At 48.5% G+C, this 21,883-nt stretch overlaps 2 protein-coding genes across 4 annotated transcripts in view; one reads left to right on the top strand and one right to left on the bottom strand.

Annotated features, from left to right (window-relative positions):
- Positions 1-3,134, top strand: part of CUNH1orf112 (chromosome unknown C1orf112 homolog) — a 21,342-nt gene extending 18,208 nt beyond the window's left edge. Inside the window, exons 23-24 of the mRNA XM_044439383.1 lie at positions 312-431; positions 2,029-3,134. Coding sequence (XP_044295318.1) covers positions 312-431; positions 2,029-2,217 — 309 coding nt within the window. The 3' untranslated portion in view covers positions 2,218-3,134. The remainder of the gene's footprint in view (positions 1-311; positions 432-2,028) is intronic.
- On the bottom strand, positions 2,589-21,883 carry SCYL3 (SCY1 like pseudokinase 3). 3 transcript variants are annotated; one of them, XM_044439355.1, is made up of 15 exons: positions 21,783-21,883; positions 20,856-21,110; positions 19,626-19,843; positions 18,810-18,995; positions 17,268-17,381; positions 16,086-16,142; positions 10,650-10,752; positions 9,265-9,376; positions 8,779-8,856; positions 7,784-7,923; positions 7,239-7,426; positions 6,578-6,749; positions 5,144-5,302; positions 4,024-4,745; positions 2,589-2,918 (listed from the first exon to the last, which is right to left on the bottom strand). In XM_044439355.1, exons 3-15 carry the CDS (start codon positions 19,788-19,790, stop codon positions 2,856-2,858), a joined length of 2,259 nt encoding a protein of 752 aa, XP_044295290.1. In that variant the 5' UTR covers positions 19,791-19,843; positions 20,856-21,110; positions 21,783-21,883; the 3' UTR covers positions 2,589-2,855. The 3 variants fall into 3 exon arrangements, with proteins under 3 accessions (XP_044295290.1, XP_044295291.1, XP_044295292.1); XM_044439356.1 differs by lacking the exon at positions 21,783-21,883 and having other exon boundaries at positions 20,856-21,244; XM_044439357.1 differs by lacking the exons at positions 20,856-21,110; positions 21,783-21,883 and having other exon boundaries at positions 18,810-18,934; positions 19,626-19,698.

Genomic DNA, 21,883 nt, shown 5'->3' with positions numbered 1-21,883 from the left:
TCAACTTCTGCCGGCCCAGTTCTGTGCGCCCAAAACTAGATTGCAAGGCAGCTAAGTCAAAATTAATAAAATCAGAGTTATCGGGGCTGCATTGGCACACAGCTTAATTCAGAGCCTCTTAGACTTTTAACCCCAGGAGCTAATGCCGGCCCCTCTCTCCTTAAGCCTCCTTCCTGGTCCTGCAGGTGATCCTACAGGTCGGATGAGCACTTCACCTGGGGCAAACTGAGCCAACTTCTGCAAAGGCAACAGGGATTTGCCACATAGCCGCTTGCTTACTCCTGTGCCCGTTTGCTTCGCTTTTCTCTCAGGACTACCACATAGACGAGACAGCAGAAGCCAGAGCAGAACGCATGAAAGATGAAGATGCTCTGCTTAGGTGCCGCTTACAGGAAGTGTCAGCAGACAGACAAAGGGCCCTGATCTTACAGGTATGTTGCAGTCTTGTGGGAGACCTTTAATGCAGCAGGTGATCGCCACCTGCATATTAACTTGGGTTTTTACAGAGTTGCACAGAAAATTTAGGGCTAATTTGTAGCACACATTTGTAGCAACCTAAATAAATGGAAGTAGTATGTGAAGTGAGTGGTCACAGCTGTAGTCAACACCCATGGCAACTGAACATGCAAGCGCCCAGCCGAGTTGCATCTTCTGACAGAAATACTGGACGCAGTTATAGTATTCTAACCTTTTCAGTAATGTCGAATTCTGTGTGAACTCCTGCTAGCCTGAAAAGTCTTGCCCTGTCACAAGGGAGACGGCATCAGCCTGGCATTTGTCCAGCGAGAAAGGAGTTCTCGCCTGCCCTTCTAATTGAGGAGGTGGCGGTACTGGGTGAAGAAAGCCTGCACACGTTGTTTATTTTTACCTTTCAGCACAGCATCTTCAGCCAGTTTAAAGCCAGGTGTTTGAAGTAATGTGTGGTGTGGAGAAAGTGGACCAGGAGTTGTTTTGCTCCCTGTCCCGTAACGCTGGGGCCCGGGGCCATCCCGTGAAGCCGACTGGTGGGAGCTTTAGGACAGATCAAAGGAAGTCCTCCTCCACGCAGTGTGTGGCTGCGCTGTGGCTTCCCTGCCATGGGAAGTGCTGGTGGCCACTGACCTGGACGGCTTTAAAAGCAGGCCGGAGAGATTCACGAGCCAGGCGGCTGTCGGTGGCTACTGGCCTTGCTGACCACGGGCTCCCTCCTGGGCCAGAGGTGGCGTGTGCCTGCTGCACAGCGCTCGCGGAGACGGTTGGCGGTCCTGCGCCCATCCTGCTGGCGGGGGCCTGTGGGCAGCTGGTTTGCCACCCCATGGGAGTGCTGGGCTGGATGGGCTTTTGGGCTAATCCAGCGTGGCTTCTCCTAGATCGTTGTATTCAGATCCGATTCTTGCAAAACCTTTTGACCATGGCAGTTCCTTGGGAAAAGGCCTTTGCACGGAAGGGACTACAGAATCTCAGCTTCACACTAGCCAGCCGAGTTGTTTGCGGGCCACTTTAAAACGGCAACAGCTGTTTTGAGACGCCTTTCAAGACTACTGAGTAACAGCCTCTTCCCAGATACTGACTTTGTGACTAGATCACTACTGTTACTGTCAAGTGGCCCATGCTGGATCATTGTAAGAAATGGTTTTGTTTGCCTAAGAAATCAGCAGGAGGCCAGAAGCAGTCTTCTAGTAGTCTGACCAAACAGTAGCAAGTCAGGACATCTTAAATCCTGTTTGTAAGAAACTCCATTTAAGCAACTCTGGGCGGCCCCACTGCCTGTACAGCAGGGATTTAGCCAGGATAGGAGCCGAAAAGGAGCCAAGAATCCGCTGGCCTGCCTCTTCTAGGGCTGGGACACAGGCTTGTGCGGTGCACCCGGTGGAGTGCCCTGCCTCCCGGGAGATTAGCGCCTGCGCACTTAGCGCCTGCGCATCAGAGCAGCTTCCTCTGTGCAGCCCTGCTGGGCCTGGCGGCGGCGGCATGACATCACTCGCCTTTGCTAACCTCTCTCTGCTTCAGAGCTTCACATGTCTTGTTGCTGCTGTTTCCGATCTGCAGCCCTCCCCCGAAAGAGCCCACTCCTCCTCTCCCCGCGAGGCCGAATACAAGTCTGCCGTGGACACTGCCGAGGAGATGCTGGAGCTCATGAAGCAGCTGCTGCAGAAGGGCCCCCCGCCCCCCTGGCTCGCCCGGAAGCTGGCGGCGATGCAGAGCACGCTGGACACCTTGAGGAGCCGTGTGTGCTGACCGGGCCGCGTCCTCTCCCCCTGCAGACGGCCAGGGCAGCTCTCCCCAGGCCCCACTGCCAGAAGCCAGAGCAGCAACCCGGCTGGCCGGTGGTGGTCCGGAGTCTAGTTACTGTGTTGTATGTTCATGGTATTTATTTATGCAAGGTTTTGTGGGCTTGCTGAACCAGAAAGTAAAGGCAGAAAATCATCATTTACCATAAGCAAGTGAACAAGGACTAAGCATAAATGCCCATGTGTACTGTTCTCTTGTCCACAACTGCTTACATTATACCTACAGCTTTGTAAACACATCCCAAAATCTTGCGTGTTCACTGGTGGAATCAGAACCATGCAGTGGCCCGGTTCTCAGAAAAATAGTGTACACAGACATTGGGTTAGTGGATTATCCATTTATTTTCCCTAGAATTCCACAAACAATAATAATTGTGGAAAAATAAAATCACGCATCTGCAGTATCTTCATCCAGTGACGCCTGCCTCTTCAGCACGTGGGGCAGGAGGCCCTCCCTAGGTTTAGTATCTGCATTGCAAGAAAGAAAGGCAAGCACCTGTGCAGGCTGCAAAAACAGCGAATTCGTGCGTGCTTGCGCAGTGGGCCTTGGAGAGACTTCGCCCGCAGAGCCCATGGCCGGCCGCCTCACCAGTTGGTGCCATCTTCCCAATGCAGGTCCTCCTCTTCTTCCCAGCCAACAACGTCCACCTAGAATTAACGGTAAAAGCATTAACCATGCCAGCAAAATCAGTAATGATCTAGCAGCCGCGCTGCATTGGTGGGGGAACCGCAGCTCAGTCTTCCTGCCATGGCCCTGAGGCAGCCACAGATGGGTCAAAGTGGTTGCCCTCAGAAGCTATTTTCGTGGAACCATTTTTTGATGCAAAAAATAATACAAAATAAAAGTATACTTTTCTTACATAAGATCTGAATCTATTGACTATTCAATGCACTCTCTTCCTATTTATTTATTAGATTTATATCCCACAATTTTCTTTTTTTAAGGACTCGAGGCAGCTCACATCATTCTCTGCCTGTTCGCAATCTTGCCCCCCAACAACCCGGTGGGGTAGGCTGGGCTGAGGCTCCATGCCTGGCCCAGCATCACTCAGCTGGCTCCATAGCTGAGTGGGGACAAGAACCCAGCTCCCCTGAGTCCCAGACCCATGCGCTTACCCACGGCACCACACTGGCTCTCCAATGTGACAAGATGCCCTCCTGTCCCTAGGCATAATTGCGCAGACTTCAAGGACGGGGGGCCAGACAGCCGCGCGTTGGTCCCTAGCTCACAAGGGCCACCCCAGTCAAGATGAAAAGCTCCAGCGAGCCCTCAGTCCAGCGCCTTGCCCAGGCTGGCCCCCTTGCTCTTCTAGCTGGGCCGCACAGTCGCTGCAGTGTTGCTCACAGACACCATGCTCCCTTCCCTTTTGAGGCATCGTCATGAGAAACAACTCGACCTCTTTCACAGTATAGTTCTAATAAAAATACTAAATTGCCGGTAAGGTAGCCAGCACGTTGGATGAACGGTGGGAGGTCTGGGACATGCCGCCACGCCTGCAGTGCAGGCACCGGTTCACGCCTAGAGCGCTCTGGCTTTTGTGCCCTCGCACACGCGAAAGCAGGCCCACATGGTGACCCCCTTTTCCAACTTAACCTTTTGATGAAACATTAAAGCCTGGCAAGAGCACTCTGCTGTCGCGCAGGAACCAGAGCTGCAGCGGACAAAATCTCTCACTGCCTCATCGAAACGCAGGTTGTACACGAACAGCTTCATGTCTTAGCTTCTCTCCATCCCAAGAGTCCGAATACTCACCCCTGTAACTTCAGCAGCTGCAAATTTAGAAGAAAACTGCATCTCCTGAGCACTGTGTGCAGCGCCGGAAGCTGGGTCTAAGGTACTATGATTGACAGGATGGGACCCCAGCTCTGGCAGAATCAAAAGAGTGGATGGTTTGATCTCGGGGACCATGTCGGCAAACCAGTCCAGCTCCGTATCTTCCGACTCCTTCCTCTTCACCTGGATCATGAATTCCTCTCCCAACCCACATTCCAACTTGGGAGACCTTTCTAGAAACGATGCTTTGGGGACACAGAGTTCACCTTGCCGGCCTCTCGGGTCAACCCCATTGCTGCTGCTGCTGCTGCTGCTGGGCACTGGAGAGGCATTGCATGGGAGAGTCCTAAATTCTTCCTTGAGTTCAAACTTATTTGGAGGCAGCTGTAGCTCTATAAAGTCATTCAGCCCCATCGCTCGGGGGCTGCTTCCCGAAGAGGGTTCAGAGTGGGCGTCAAGAGCCGCGTTCGCCCAGGGCTTCGCATCCACAGCCAGACTGGCAAAACGGGGGCTGCTGCTGTCGCAACGTTCACTCCGTGCGATACCTACAGCTGCGTTCTTCTCGTTCTCCGGCTCTTCGCACTCACTCCAGTCGGGCCATTCCTCTGCCGTCTGCTCAGCTGCACGCGGGCCCCTTCCGCCGTTCCTCGCGGCAGTTAACCTATCAGGAACACCGTATAAATGCACAGAGTCTTGCTCCCCTGTGGAAGACAAAGCACACACGCCTGCTTTGACCAAGGATGCCTTCCCGTGTCTCACAACCCGAATTACAGAAAAAGAAATGACATCCCCTCCACCCCAACACACGCACACACACGCATGCACGCTTCTCTTAGGAATCGACAGCTGAATGCCAAGGTGAATTGCCCACTGGATCAAAACATTTATCTGGCCTGCTATTCGGCCTGCTGCTTTAAGCCTCTGCTAGCCAGTTTGAAGGAAACCATGTTCAAGGAGATGAAGAGGCTAGTTTGCAGCTTCAAGCGGCCAAGTTGAGATAGGTGCTGAGCCAGCAGATGTAGCAAAAAACCTCCGGGCGTTGTTTGAAGCAAGGGCTGTTCTACGGAAAAAAACAAGAACAGAAACAGATCAGAGTTACCTTTTCTTAAGGCAATGTGAGAATCTTGCCTCGGCACATGAGTTGTGTTGGTGAAGGTCAAATTGCCCGAGTTGGGGCACTTCAGGAACACGCTTGAGTTACTTTGCAAGGGCTGGTAAATTAGATTTCTCTGGCAGCTTGGTACATGACTGGGAGAATCTGCAAGGACACGAGCAACAAGCATTTGACGGAAGTAACACGATTCACAAACAGCATTGTGCAGTAGGGAATGCATAGGAAATAATTACTTAAATCTTTGCACCAAACTGGGTGGGCAGTTTCAGGACCGCTGGGAGAGGCTGCCACCCCGGGTGGGAGAGACCTTGCAGGCCATCCTGACGGCCTCGCCTGAGCCATCAGCGCGGAGGGGCAGCACCTGGCCCGGGCCTTCCAGCAGCCTCCCGGGGCATGGAAGCACGCCGGCTGCGAGGCGCGGCACCCAAGGGAGCTATTCGCTCCAGGTGTGCTCTTACAGGGCTGTTCTTCACTGTATGTTTTCGCCGTTTAAATGGTTAATGGTTCTTTGATACAGTTTTGTGGTATTTTTATTGTATTTCACTGCTGTGAATCTCTCAGACAGCTTGCACTATGGTACAATATAGCAACGAAATACTAAAATATTCTTCAAAACCTGTTTTATTAATTTATGTCTGTGTAATCTTAATAAATTAAAACATGGTAACTGAACTATGTTTTTCTGAGTAGAAACCTTGATCTAGTAGCCTTGAAATTTCTGGGCCCTGAACAGAGGGCCTTTGTCACACTTTACTGAGGCCAGCCTCCCCGAATATATGTATTGCTGAGTGGAATTTGTCATTTTTAGTGCCCAAAGTACACTTGGATTGTTCTGACTTAATTTTCCAGGTACGGGGTGCTTGGGGAGGGACAGCCCAGGGAGGGCAGGTGCTCCTGGCACATCAAACATCCTCTAAATAATCATGTACAAGCATCCCAGGATCCGCAGTTCAATTTCCATCCTTGAAGTGGAAGATGTCTGCAGATACACACACACATGTAAACCAGGGAACGTTTCCAGCATCAGAGAAGAGTCAGTAGCAAGGCCAATTCTGTGCTGGCTCAGCAAGCGCCCAGACAATAAGCTTTGTACTAAATCACAGTGAAAAGGAACTTAGAGGGAAGCTACACAAAGCACTCCCAAGTGATATTCTATAATGTAAATATTTCCTTAGTTGAGAACTGATAGTTCAAACCAACACACACCCAAATGAGACACTCATTGAACACAGCTGGCGCACACCTCCTCTCAGCAGAATCCCCACGGAGTGACTGTTACCCTGCAGCTTCCTTCTCTAGATAATTACCACAGCATTCAGAATGGAGAGCATGCTGCCTCGGCTGGAATCACGGCTCCAGATTAATGCAATGTTTCCATGCATTTCGCATGCAGGAGAACAGGGGCTGCCGTATACTTACCTTCCGGGGACAGGTCCGCTGTTTTAGTGAAACTTGGTGCCGAACTTTTGAAGATCTTTGTTCTGTCGCCTCCCACAACAACATCAGGCCCCAAGAGAGAGACCAGCACGCCTAAGCTCTGCAGGGTTACGGCCACCAAAGAGTCACTGGTGTCTCGCAGCCCCAGTAAAACCTAAAATAAGGACAAGCCGTCAACTGTTATCTTGTTTCTCACATTCAGCTGAGAAACCACATTTGCAGGTTGCCAGAGTGCCTTCTTGAGAATCCCACCATTTGGGAAAAGCCCTTCTAGCAGGGCACAACTCACTGATCCAGTGTGTTTTAAGCAAAATCCATCATCCCTGAAAAAAAAAAAAAAAAGGGTAGCAATTTGGACATTGCTCCTCATCTGCTCAGGGTGGATTCAGAAAAATGTGGGGAACAGCAATCTGAAAGGCATTTCTCTGCATACATGTATGTGCACATGTGTGTCCACAAGCCAGCAGAGCGAGAAAGGGGAAAGTGTGGCAGGACTGAGAAAGCAGGACAGAACCTGGCAGAATTAACTTTCTGTACAGAAATGGAAAAAAAGAAAAAGCGATGTCAGAAACAGACAGCCTCTGTCGTCTTAAGCGACGCCTCCTGGATATGCCACTCCCACTTTCTTGTCTGCCGTACGTACCTGTGGCAAAATGATGTTTTTCAACTCCTTCTGAGTGAACAGCTCTGCATAGGCATCCAGGTGCGAGAGCAGCACCATCCGGACGTGTTCTTCGTGTACCTCAAACAGCTTCAGCAGCACGGGGCTGATGTGTGCTTGGAACACGGCCGGAGACAGCAGGCCCCTGACCTGGCCTTCCCCCACTTTATCTGGGGAAGAGTTAACAGTTGAAGAGTTAACAGGGTGCCAACGGAAACAAGCAGTTCAAAAGCCTCAGCACAGACGTTTGCATTCCTGTGTCCTAGTGACAAAGACGTCAATATTAAGTTTTGCTACGTGGGTTTAGTGGTGCTGGAAGTAATCCCTTCAAGCCACACAAGTCCTCTGAAGCAGGGCCCAAGACACCGCCACACGAACGCTCCGGGCAGGTCTATCGTGTGGGAAGTGATTCCACAAGGGCAGCCATTACTCGTGTCCCTGAATCAAGACCCAGCCTCAATCCATGCACCCCGGGGCGCCCACTGCTTTTCTGTGTTTATTCCAAAGAGAAAATAATCAAAGTCTACCTTTCCTTGGGCCCAGGAGATGAGGAAGGAAACTCTTCACAGCTACTGGCTCAGCAAATACAAACTGATTGAGCAAGAGGGGTACCAAACGCAAAGCGATCAGTTTCTCTGACAAGCCAGCCACTCTGTCCAGCAGGAACCTGTGTTGGAGAGAAATTGCTCAACTTTCCCTGTCACTGGAAAAGTTTTACATCTTATATTGTCCTCCTCCTCCCCTCACTTCACACTTCAGGCTCTCTGGGTACAGGAACAAATTCTCGCGATGTGCAGCATCGATCGCACGGGGGACCAGCGCAGCAGGGCTATGACGGGACACCCGATTCTCCTTCAGGAGCGGACATCATTCTGGTGTTGGTTGTGACAGGTGACCCTCCTGGAGTGAGAGGTTTATAGCTGGCATTTACCAGTTTGCCACCTCTCGAGGAATTTCTTTCTGTTACCCTCAAGTACACATAGGTAGCTTGTTTGATGTTGGGAAATTTTTCGAGTAAAATGTGACAATTTAACTGAAGCCATACCAAATAGGCAATTGCATATTTAGTATTTTAAACCAGCAGTAGTTGCTTCATAAAATTAAAGTCAAGGTCAACCAAAACAAGGAGGAAAGCAAAACAAAGGAGATAAAATGTTGCCCTTCGGATGCTTAACTTTATATGTTACTTTCGCACCTTAATTATAATACACAGGCTGTACAGTTTTATCTATGTATTTACAAAAACCCAGCTGGGGGATTATTCCTTTCCTTGATTTTCCAGGGATTTTTGCTTTTTTTTTTTTACCTCAGCCATAGCCTCCAACCACTATAAAACCTCTAACCTGTAATGTGGGTGGGGGCGGGTGAATACACAAAGCTCACTCAAGTCCCATTGATTTCAATGTGCCTCCTCCAAGTCTGACTACACCTGCATTCTACCCGATGACTGCCAACTCCATCTTTTAAAAGTTATTATTTTCTTTAAAAAGACCCATTTCAAATGGCCAACATTTTTACTTACTTAAAAAATTCTGTTTTTTCCTCCTCTGTTTTCAATGTTAGGCTGTTCAGAAAGCTCACAACTTCCAGGAAATCATTTCTGAAATTGTTTTTGAAAGGTCATTTCTGAATAAGAATTTAGCCGAAAAAAGCAACCTCAAGCAGATTAATATTTGCTGAAACTAGCTGTGCTGGAACATGATGTTTCTGGCATGTGTCACGTGACTGCTGGGTGTCAAGATTGTCAGTAAATATAAACCTGGCACACCAAGATGCCTCAAAGCGTAACACAAAACTAAGTGAAAGAAGCAGCACTGGCCACTTTACTGCCTAGTACTTACTCAAAAAGGCTAAAAAGTTCATTTAATCTACGAAATACTCCTGTTATAGAAATCTACAAGTGTAATGCTCCTTTCATCCACACTTCGAATCTGGTAATGACTCCTGAATTTCACTCTTGGGTTTGCTCTAGGAAGTCTGCTCACCTGAAGTCAACACATCTGCTCACCTGAAGAATTCATGGGACAGTAGACTAGACAGGCGGCAACGGCATTTTGGATCCGGATTTAGCGAAGTAGAGCGCAGGGTGTTCTGAAAGCTGGAGAGCACGTCCTCTGAAACTGAAACACACAGGTCAGCAGTCAAGCCTCTGGCTACTCAGGCAAGGGTGGGGTTTGCTATTCTGCTTGATATTGTCTGCCCTGCAGTGGCTGAAGGATGCAGGACCCAAGGCAAGGACCGGTTACAAGCACGGAGGTGGAAGCGCTGTACCAAGGAAGAACCTGCCACAGGAACAGGATCTGAGAACGTACTTAAGAATTGAGATTCCCTCTCCTTCAGGACTTAGGCCTACTTGATAATTCTGGGAAACTACACTTCTGGAAGAAAGCCATGACCCTATAAACATTTAGGAAGTTCAGGAAGCCCCACTGAACTCTTAATTCTAGGCAGACATTTATTGGATTGCACTGTAATCCATAATGCACGGTGGGGCAAAGTAGCAGCGATTACTTTGGTGAACTTCTGCAGATAACTAACAGCAGTGCATTGTGGATTATTTGTACTCCATACTGATGAACAGGTAAGGCAGGTTATTAACCACAAAATTGTCTACCAATTTAAAAACTGTCTCATTCACAGACGGCAGCGCTATTTGCATCAGTCCTTGGTGTAACCTAACCAATGAAGGACGTCCCAGTTGAGATCACTGCTTAGGTACCTCACAATCCCACACTTACATTAGCTGTTGCTCAGATGCACCATGGGAACATTTCTAATTGAGGAGTTTACTAAATCAAAGCACTTAATCCTTTGTTCTAAGAAGCAGGGGTCTGTACACGGCATAGTTGCAAAACATATTGTTTGGCCAAGAAACAAAAATCAATACTGCTTAAGAAACTGTTTCCTACACAGAGTAATTTGAACAATCCTTCAATTCACTAGTTCCTGAAATATCAAGGGGAAGACAGCGGGTGATTCGGTTCCCCTGGAGCAAACATTCCAAGAGCCTCCACCAAAAGCGGCTTCCGAGAATGCAAGAGCGGCAGTGCTGGATCGGGCCGAAGGGCACGTCATTCAGCAGGCCTGCCCCTACCATGGCCGGCCACGCCTGAGCGGCATCCCCTCACTCACATGCTCCAGCGACTGGTTCTCTGAGGCGTTCTGCCTCTGCCTCTGCAGGCAGGATGTGGCCACCGTGACCGGCAGCGCTCGCCTTCTCCTTCTCCTAATTCCTTGCTAAAGTCACCCAAATTCAGCAGCCATCGCCGCACCTTGCAGTACTGACTTCCTCGATACAGCTGTGAGCTGCTCCTCCTCCTCTCTGGCTTCAATCTTCTATTCTTCAGCCACAAAACAAACTTGGCATTATTCTCCGTATGGTAACATCCTTACCTTCCTCGTTTAAAAAAGCCAACAGATATTCCACCATTACACCAAATGCGTAGGCATCCCGGCAATGTCCCTGGCCCTCAGGAAGCATCCGGAAGTCTGCAGACTAGAGGAACAGAAAGAAGGTCCTAGCAGTCGCTGCATCCCAACTGGGTGGGACATAATCCAGACAAGACACAGGTCTTGTTGGCTGGGGCTCTGCGAATATGGGTGGAGCCTGACTTCCTCGGAAGGCAGCTCGGCTGTTTCTGGGCTGCTGCGGTCGCCAGACAATCGAACGGCAAGAGTGGCAACTACTTCCTCAAACGCAGCCTTTCCTGGAGATGATCTTGGCCGTTTGTCCAGCCTGGATGACCGCAATGTGCTCAACCGGGGCTGACAGGGAGATTCCAAGTGGCCCAAACTGGCTTTCAGGGCCTTGCTCTCCTCAAAAATCAGATCATGGGCACCAACCGCTCCATGGGTTCTTTCTTTTTTCCAGCCTTAATGCAAAGTGTTGGTGATAACTTTTAAAGCCCTGTAGTTGTGTAGCTCAAGTTGTGACAACCTGGGTTCAGGCTAGATACCAGGAAAAGTTTCCTCACTGTCAGAGCGACCTGACGGGGGAACCAGTATCCCGAAGAGGTCACACTAGAGGCCTTCAAGCAGCAGCTGGACAGCCGTCTTAGTGGGATGGTGTAAACGGGTGTCCTGCACCAGCAGGCGGTTGGACCCGATGGCCTTCTTGGCCCCTTCCAGCTCTATACTTCTCTGAATCTAAACGGCATACATACTAGATATGCTGCAAAGCACCATCTCTCTCTGAAGACGCCCATGTCTTAAAATGAGCTTGAAAGCTCCAGCTCCGTGTCCTGCCTTCCTTAGAGATGTGTATCGGTATCCAGTGCGCACGTGGAATCCAGTGCTGGCGCAGCGGGAAGCTAGCCGATGTCTGGAGCTGGGCTGCTTGGGGACGCCACTTGGTTGCCAGAACCAGAACACCCACCTTGGTACTTGCAGGATCAGCCCCTGGCCCTGCTGGGACTCCCAGCCTCTGGGGGGGGTGGTGGCAAGCTCCTCTCTCCAGAAATGGCCTCAGCAACACAGAGGGTCCGGTTTGCTGCAGCGCCGACATCTGCCTGACCCAGTTCCTGCCTTGCCGCCTCACCTCAGCGAGGCAGCTTTTCCTGCTAAACCTTGCCTGGCCCTTGCCATGCATCCTGCCCAGTTTAAGGTACCTCCTCGCTTGCCTTTCTGGTTCTGGGCCCTTGGCAGGTTCATGAGCACACCTTGCTTCACCCTGATATGTCCTTCTAGTTCCTGACCCTGGCCTGCTCTGGGGCTACGACTTGGATTTTGCTACTCCACTTCACCACTGGACTCCAGACTCCGCCTTGCCCAGTCCCAGAGCCTCTGTCTTGTCCCCTGCTGCCCAAATCCTGGCTCCCTGACAGCAGCTCCTGGAGCAAACAGAAACAATCAAGAATGCTGAGCCGCCTCGTTCTCAGCGCTGAGCCGGCAGCAGGAGCGCCCATTCCTGCTTGCTCCTGGGGCTGCTGTAGGAAGCACCCCTTCCTGCGGCACCTGCAGTGGGTCCCACACTGGAAGCAACGGGAACACCGGGAGCGCGGCAGCAAGACTGGATGTGCCCTAAGAGACTGGGCCTTCCTAGGCAGATCGATCAGGCTTCCTCTCGTTCTACTTTGGGCCAAACACCTGAACACAGCTGCTGTCACGCAGGCCTGGAGTCCTTACTGGTGGCAGCGCTGGTGCCCCCTCCAGCTTGTGTAACCCAAGAATTTAAGACATTTGCACAGCTCAATAAAGGAAACAGAAGTAAACTTCACTGCTAATATGTGTTTATCCATTTTGAGAGGGATTGGGTTTCAAATTTTAAATCAGTAAGCAACTTGAACAATGAACAATTACTTTTACATTAATTAACTCTATTAAAATATGCCTGAGAAAGGCAAGCTGGGTGACTGATGCACCAATATTAAAACTAATATTTAAAATATTTACATACATAAAATTCAGAGAAATTATTTATGAGGGCTAAGTTTTAAGTTATTTCAAATTTCCTTACAGACAATTCCAATACAGAAATGCTACACAAAATCAGTTTCTAATGTAACTGTCCATGTTGTTGTTGTTAGATGCGAAGTTGTGTCCGACCCATTGCGACCCATGGACAACACTCCTCCAAGCCTTCTGTCCTCCACCATCCCCCGGAGTCCACCTAAGCTCACGCCGACTGCTTCAGTGACTCCATCCAGCCACCTCATCCTCTGCCGTCCCCTTCTTCTTTTGCCATCTATTGTTCCCAGCATTAGGCTCTTCTCCAGGGAGTCCTTCCTTCTCATTAGGTGGCCAAAGTATTTGCGTTTCATCTTCAGCATCTGGCCTTCTAAAGAGCAGTCAGGGCTGATCTCCTCTAGGACTGACCAGTTTGACCGCCTTGCAGTCCAAGGGACTTGCAGGAGTCTCCTCCAGCACCACAATTCAAAGGCCTCAATCCTTTGGCACTCAGCCTTCCTTATGGTCCAGCTTTCACAGCCATACATTGCAACTGGGAAAACCATAGCCTTGACTATACACACTTTTGATGGCAGGGTGGTGTCTTTGCTTTTTAGTATGCTGTCTAGATTTGCCATAGCTTTCCTCCCAAGGAGCAAGCGTCCTTTAATTGCTTGGCTGCAGTCCCTGTCTGCGATGATCATGGAGCCTAGGAAAATAAAATCTGTCACTACCTCCATTTCTTCCCCATCTATTTGCCAGGAAGTGAGAGGACCAGAAGCCATGATCTTATTTTCTTAATGTTGAGTTTCAAGCCAACTTTTGTGCTCTCCTCCTTCACCCACATCAAGAGGCTCTCTAGTTCCTCTTCACTTTCTGCCATTAGAGTGGTATCATCTGCATATCCGAGGTTGTTGATATTTCTCCTGGCAATCTTAATTCCAACTTGTGATTCATCTAGCCCTGCCTTTCTCATGATGTGCTCTGCCTATAAGTTAAACAGGCAAGGCGACAGTATACAGCCTTGCCGAACTCCTTTCTCAATTTTGAACCAATCGGTAGTTCCATGTCCAGTTCTCACTGTTGCTTCTTGGCCCACAAATAGGTTTCTCAAGAGGCAAATAAGATGGTCTGGTACTCCCATCTCTTTAAGAACTTGCCACAATTTGTTGTGATCCACACAGTCAAAGGCTTTAGCATAGTCAATGAAGCAGAAGTAGATGTTTTTCTGGAACTCCCTAGCTTTCTCCATGATCCAGCGTATGTTGGCAATTTGATCTCTAGTTCCCCTGCCTCTTAGAAATCCTGCCTGGACTTCTGGTAGTTCTCGGTCCACATACTGCTGAAGCCTAGCTTGTACGATTTTGAGCATAACTTTGCTAGCATGTGAAATGAGTGCAATGGTGCAGTAGTTTGAACACTCTCTGGCATTGCCCTTCTTTAGGATCAGAATGTAAACTGACCTTTTCCAATCCTGTGGCCACTGCTGAGTTTTCCAAATTTGCTGGCATATTGAGTGTAGCATTTTACTGCATCATCCTTTAGGATTTTGAATAGCTCAGCTGGAATACTGTCGCCTCCACTAGCTTTGTTGTTGCTCAGACTTCCTAAGGCCCATTTGACTTCACATTCCAGGATGTCTGGCTCGAGGTCAGTGACTACCCCATCGTGGTTACCAGGGACGTTAAGCTCTTTCTTGTATAGTTCTTCTGTGTAATCTTGCCACCTCTTCTTAATCTCTTCTGCCTCTGTTAGGTCCCTGCCATTTTGGTCCTTTGTCATGCCCATCTTTGCATGAAACATTCCCTTCATAGCTCCAATTTTCTTGAAAAGCTCTCTGGTTCTCCCTATTCTATTGTTTTCTTCTATTTCTTTGCACTGTTCATTTAAGACATTCTTGTCTCTTCTAGCTGTTCTCTGGAATTCTGCATTCATTTGGGTGTATCTTTCTCTTTCTCCCTTGCCTTTTGCTTCCCTTCTTTCCTCAGCTATTTGTAAAGCTTCCTCAGACAGCCATTTTGCTTTCTTGCATTTTTCTTTGGGATGGTTTTAGTTGCTACATCTTGTACAATGTTGCGAACCTCCGTCCATAGTTCTTCAGGCACTCTGTCTATCAGATCTAATTCCTTAAATCTATTTGTCTCCTCTACTGTATATTCATCAGGGATATGATTTAGGTCATACATGAGTGGCCTAGTGCATTTCCCTACTTCCTTCAATTTAAGCCTAAATTTTGCAACAAGAAGCTCATGATCTGAGCCACAGTCAACTCCTGGTCTAGTTTTTACTGACTGTTTAAAGCTTCTCCATCTTTGGCTGCAGAGCACATAGTCAATATGGTTTCTGTGTTGACCATCTGGTGATGTCCATGTGTAGAGTTGTCTCTTGGGTTGTTGAAAAAGAGTGTTTGCTATGACCGTCATATTCTCTTGACAAAATTCTACCAGCCTGTGCCCTGCTTCATTTTGTACCCCAAGGCCAAACTTGCCTGTTATTCCGGTTATCTTTTGGCTTCCTACTTCAGTATTTCAATCCATGATGATACGGACATCATTTTTGGTGTTATTTCTAGAAGGTGTTGTAGGCCTTCACAGAACCGGTTAACTTCAGCCTCTTCAGCACCAGTGGTTGGGGCATAGACTTGGACTACTGTGATGCTGAATGGTTCACCTTGGATTCGAACTGAGATCATTCTGTCATTTTGGAGATTGTATCCCAGTACTGCTTTTCCTACTCTTTTACGGACTATGAAGGCTACTGCATTTCTTCTGAGGGATTCTTGCCTGCAGTAGTATACCTGATGGTCATCTGAATTAAATTCACCCATTCCTGTCCATTTTAGTTCACTGATTCCTAAGATGTCGATGTTCAGTCTTGTCATCTCTTGTCTGATCACATCCAGCTTGTCTTGATTCATGGATCTTACATTCCAGCTTCCTATGCAGTATTGATCTTTGCAGCATTGGACTCTCCTTTCACCACCAGATACATCTGCAACTGAGTGTCCTTTCGGCTTTGACCCAGTCGCTTCATTCTTCCTGGCGCTACTAGTACTAGCCCTCCGCTCTTCCCCAGTAGCACATTGGACACCTTCCGACCTGAGGGGCTCATCTTCCAGTGTCATATCTTTTTGCCTTTTGGTACTGTCCATGGGGTTTCCATGGCAAGGATACTGGAGTGGGTTGCCATTTCCTTCTCCAGTGGATCAGCTTTTGTCAGAGCTCTCTGCTATGACCTGTCTGTCTTGAGGGGCCCTGCACAGTGTAGCTCAGAGCTTCATTGAACTACGGAAGCCCCTTCGCCACGACAAGGCAGTGATCTATGAAGGGACATTAAGAGACTGTATATATATCTCTTTAACTCAGAAATGGAAACTGCTTTTTAAAGTTATTTTTCAAATCTGCCTCAGCAGAGCTCTTCAGCACAAAGAACAATTAAGCCTACCAGTTCTTCAGGGGGGACTCCTGCCTTCTCTCGTATTGAGTCGATACTGTGTAGAAACTGCAAAGAAAAAAACCTTTTAGCTAGTGAAGGACTGTGTGAACAACACTTTGCGAAAAACATACGCCATTGCATGTTTGTCTTTGCTACTCCCATTGTCCTGCCCACAAAACTGAACACCAGCCAAAGATCCCACAGCAGCTAATCAAGAGCAGCGCCTGTGGAGCTGCACTCATAAAACTGCGGATTTCAGGAAAAACAAGTTTGTTGGAGACGGAATAGAACAAGCTATCCGTCTCATCATCCCTCGTTTCCCAAAGACCCGTGAACTAACGCTCCTCAAGGGCTGCCGCACGGAGAAACCGCTCCGCTCGCTGCACAGTGCTGTGCAGGCAAAGAGGCGCAGGAAGCACTGCAGCTGAGGGTCAGGGCCAGTGAAGGCTAGCACTGATGTCTCCGGCTGACTGAGACATTTCTCTACAGCTGGACTTCCAGGGAGAGGCCTGTTCACGAAGCAAGACGCCTGGTTTTCAATGAACAGGGCACAGGCCCCACGAGGCAACATCTGCACAAGGAAAAGGCATGCTGCATCGCTTTCGCCATCTCCTCTCTCGAATTCACACGTGCTGCCACGGCATTCTCCCCCAGCCCAAGTGCAAAGCCGCTCAGGCACACCTGCAGCCACAGAGCGCCGCTCTGGCAGCTTCTCTTGCAAAGACGCCCCTCGCTCTCCCACCCACTCCCCCGGCTACCTTTGTTCATGCCTCCCGGCCACAAATAACTGCTTCTACTTCTGCCATCGGCACACAAGTCGCTTCCCACACAGCGCTCTGCACTTCAGGCACTGCTTGTTCTGGCAGACTGAGTGGCTATGCTGGGGACACACTTCTCGCGGAGGCTCAGCAGCAAGGGCTGCTTGTGCGCTATGCCACTGACAGCACAGCGGGAAGCAGAAGAAAGGCAGAATGGCAGTACTTCGTACTCTGCAAGCACCAGGGGCTTTCTGGATTGTGGAGCATTTTCTCCGGCCTTGTCCAATGCCCTTATTTTGGGACTCTGTACTCTGGCTTTGAAATAGACTGGTTAATCAGACCACATACTTTCCAGGCAAATGAAGCTCAAACTATTAAGCAAGGCAAAGATCATCCAGGGAAGAGGATCTGCTCCCCTGCTCCTTGACTTCACCTCTGCTGTCGCTTCCTTCTGGTTGCAGACCGTCTCCATGCCTCCCAGCTTCCAGTGCCCATCTTCACTCACGAAGACAGAGGACAGACACACGTTGTTGTGTGTTAGGTTGCCCTGAAATATATTTTTAAAAGGAAGGGAAACAGTAATGTTGGGAATAGGTATAAAGCTCTCGTTAGTACTAATTGGGTGTCATGAGACTGTGGGGCAGAGCTGCCAAAACCACTGAGAAGCTGTACATGCCACCTGAGAGCACTTGACAAGGAGGGGAGCTTTATGTCAGGTCAAATTTAACGAGCACAATTCGATTGATTCCTGGCACATCATATCTACACAGAGAACAATGCAGGTTGCCTCAGGGGCTGCCACTTAAGTGCCACAAAAGAACTCACAAAAATACAAATAAATTGCCAAACAGACCATTTGGAGACATAGTGATCATCCTTATAAATGACAGAAATATCCTAAGAAGTCCAAGCCAAAAATTCTTTAGAAGGCAACCGAAACTGTTTAGCTGTATATTCCAACAGGCACATTCATTCATTGAGTCTGCACATATGATTAACTTGACTATGCAGGGCATCTAGGACCAGATGGTTAATATCACAAGCCTGCTATCTTATCTACCCTGGGCTCCTTGTGAGGAGAGGGAGGATACAATGAACAAGCATAAACCTTCAAGCACACAGCTTCCTTTAATTACAAAAATACGTCTCCCACCAGGAACAGACCATTTCATACTTCTTCACACTGTTAATGTTACCCAACATGGTTAGCTTTTCCTCCCAGACAGAATACCTGGCTGCAGGGACGCTGGGACATGCATGTCTAACTATGCATAGGACTGAGCCCTAAGAACTCCAATATCTGCTTCAAAATAACGCTAACTAATAGATCAGTTCTGTTAAAAGGATCAGATCTGTAATAAACATGTTTCCAAAAAAAGCTGTTCAGAAGAGAGCTTTTACTAGAGAATTTATCTTCTTTTTGAGACTGGTTACAACATGTTTGCCAAGGGGGCTTTCATCTGCAAAATCAGTGTGAATAAGACTGAATAAGCTATAAATATTAGCAGCAGGAGTATTAGTATTATTCGAGTGCATTTATATCATGCATTTTACATAGCTCCACTTCATCCTCACAACAACGACCCTGTGAAGAAATTTAGGCCCAGAGTGAATGACTGGCCATGGTCACTCAGGTGAGTTTCATAACGAGGGGACCAGAAGCCAGACCTCCCAGGTCCCCAGCCCAACACCGTAATCCCCAGACCACACTGGCCATCCCCCAGAAAGAACAAAAGAAGCTTCTACAAAGTTCTTCTTACAATCTGAAAGCAGCTCGACAGGAGAAAGGTGGGTTGCTTTCATTTCACTCTGGAACTCCACAAATTCAGAAACAAGCAGACTGGAGAAGCAGCTGCATCAGACACTCAATTTTACAAGTCCAATACCTTGCAGTCCAGGCAACACTCTATGCAAAGCAAAAACAAAACCCCCGTCCCCAAAAGCACATGCTAAACATCAACCTCTATGTGCTCACCCTGTCATGGAGGAACACGAGAGCCTGCAGAACATCATAGATTCCAGCACAGATCTCTGGAGAAGAGAGGGTCTCCAGGACCTGCTCCAGCGGTTTCACTCGCTCTGTGACCAGGTGGATTCCATCTGTTTCCACAGTGCAAGAAAGGAAGCGCAGGAGGCAAGGGTGGCGTAAAGTTTTCAGGTGCTTCCAAAATACAAGACAAAACCACTCAGTGTGAGGCACCACACACCCAATATCAAAAAGGGACAGTAGGCATGCACAGGTGTCATGGGGTTGCTATGTAATTTGAGGGCTGAAATTCTTCATTATAGTTTTCTTTTCCTACAGTTACAATTCCTGTCCATATATTCAGATTAGACTCCACCTTCATATAGTTTATAAAATAACATAGAAAATCCTGATAATCATCTTAATTACAGACAGGAGTAAAAAAAAATGGAAACTGAGATCAAAGATGAACCACTCCCTACGACTGTCCAGTTCTGAGCACTTGGGAAGGGATTTCTTGGCTATTTCTATGAAATGCTGCAGATCTTATATAAGGAAATGATTTTGCAGAACAAATTACTATGTATTACTTCCTACTAGAATTGGACATAGCGAACAGAATTTACCGATTTTGGCTTTTTACATATTTCCATTTATTTTTCTTACTCTGTAGACTACTGTTCAATGCTTTCAGCTCAAAACACTATTTTTAGTTCATATCCCTTTCTTGAACAGTGTTCAGGGGCAGCATCCAATAGGACACTGTGTGAATTACTATATTTCTACAGTGAATAATAATATAATAATATTAAATCAGTACAATACCTTGGCAGCTTTATTAACATTATCTTCATTCTCTCTCTTGTACACAAAGACAGAGGCAAGTTTGCCACGTTGTAGCACTGCTGGATAAATATTAACTCCAGAGGGCAATGTAAATGGAGGCTCTTCCAACGCATCACGCTTTAAAGCACTGCTCTCTGAGCCCATTACCTTGTAAACTCAAGCCGTTTTGCAGGGGATCTTTCTAGTATCAAAGAAGCCTTAAAGAGAAGTGATTCCAGACAAGTTAGCCACCACAAATTGCAATGTAGAATGTCTTAAATAATTTTCTATGAGGTTGAAGGAAAACACAACTACATTGCGACCGATCCACAATCTGCATCCTGTGGCAGGAAGTTGTCTGCTCATTAAAGATTCCCCCTGCCAATTAATGGGGGCTCTATACACACCAGTTCACCCCACATAGCAAGATCCTTGCTTGGAATTTTGAAGGGGCTGCCACAGAAAGCAGGGAGGTCCACTTTCATCAAAACAATCTCTCCAGAATAAATCTGGATCCAACCTATTATACTGGTTCTTGTGTTGGCAAAATTGAGATTGAGGTTCAGTCCTAAACAGAGTTTCTTGCAAATAAACCCCATTAAACATAATGGGATTAAAGCCAAGTAAACATTTGTAAGATTGCACTGAATGAAACTTGGATCAATGTGTTCACATTCCCAGCAATGCCTTCAACTTATCGATTCCAAAGTTTCAAACACATCATGTAGCTTAACCATCATTGTGCTACAGTCAACAGCACACAAACGCTGTCAGTGCGGAACCATTAAAGCAGAAGCACTGAGACAGCACCAAAACACGCACCCTCATCAATTCTGGAAAGAGAAAACTAGTTGTTCTTGTTTCTTGTGCAGCTCAGACAGCAGAAGGGGCCTCAGCCGCAACAGGAAGGGCTTCACCATGTCCCCCCCCCAGCTGCGGAGATTGGAAGTCAATCAAAAGATTTGAGTCCTTACAAAAATAAATGCAAACAGGACTAAAGCAGGATTAATAAGAAAATATTGATTTATTTTTTCATACAAACAGTATTATTTTTACAGCATAACGAACTCATTGGTGTTTGGTTTTGAAAAAATCTGTATACTCATTTGTGGCTTTGCCCCTTGAGCCTAATTCTGAGCACTCTAACCATCCCCACAGGCTGCACAAGTTTGTTTTTCTCCTTGACTCAGAAGAACAAAGAAACAGCACAAATACAATTACAGCACTTGCCTTCAGGATCCTGTGCTTCAGAAGTTAAGCTGCCTTTCCTTCTTTCTTTCCTTCCTTCCTGCCTGCTTGAAAGTCCTGTTAAAATCAGTGACCATGCCAGATAGGCCCCCTTGAAACAGCTTGCTGTTTGTGTATTATATTGCTTCAGATGCAGAATGCAATTATATTGCCAGATTTCTCCTCTGTAATCTTAAATTACCAAAGGCAATCATTTTAAGTTTCTGACAAATAATTTTGCCACCGACAGAAAATCTCCTGCGGACAAATAAAGTCAGTGAGAACTCTGGCATGACAGGAATGCATAAGAAGAAGAAACGAAGTAAATATTTTCCTCTGTACTATGTAAGCAGCATACTCTTGATAGCCAGAACGTCATACGAGGAAATGTGTGCTCTTTTAATCTGAACCAACTTAAAGATCCTTTTCCCCATGGCACACCATGAAGGCCTGGCTTGCAGGAAGCCTGGCGAACCCCTCCCGCCGCCCCTACCCATAAACCGGCAGCCCCCTCCTCCCCGCACCGGAGGCACAGGCCCCAGCGCCCAGCTCTTCCGGCCGATCAGGTGGGCAGCCTGCAGGGCTGAGGTCCGGCTGCGAGTGCGAGAAAGCCCTGGGGCGCCCTGGAGCAGGACGGCTTGCGGCGGCGGCCGGAGCCCGCTTCTGACAGACCAAGGCGGCCTCCTCGGGAGGGAGGAAGGGAGGGCGCCCCCCTGCGCGGCCCCGGAGTGCCCCCACTCGGCCCGGCCTTCCTCCCGGGGCCGCGCTTCGGCGCCTGCGGCCGAGTGGCCCGCGCCGGGCGCCCCGGCGACGCGGCCCCGGGGCGCTCCCTCTCGGCCTCGCCTACCTCGCGCGGCTGTGGCGAGCGCCGCCCCGGCGAGGGTCCCTCAGCGAGCGGCCCCGCGCAAGGCCGCCCGGACGCCCGCTCACCTGCGGCGCCACGCACCGGCTGCCCGCGGAGCAGGAGGGCACCGCGCGGCCTCACTCGCCGCCCCACTCCCTCAGCGGCCCTGCCTCAGCCACGCGGGGAG

This window comes from Varanus komodoensis, unplaced genomic scaffold, assembly GCF_004798865.1.
Source record: "Varanus komodoensis strain SLA01 unplaced genomic scaffold, ASM479886v1 scaffold34_3, whole genome shotgun sequence".
Classification (NCBI taxonomy): Eukaryota; Metazoa; Chordata; class Lepidosauria; order Squamata; family Varanidae; genus Varanus; species Varanus komodoensis.
This window is presented reverse-complemented; position numbering and strand designations above follow the sequence as displayed.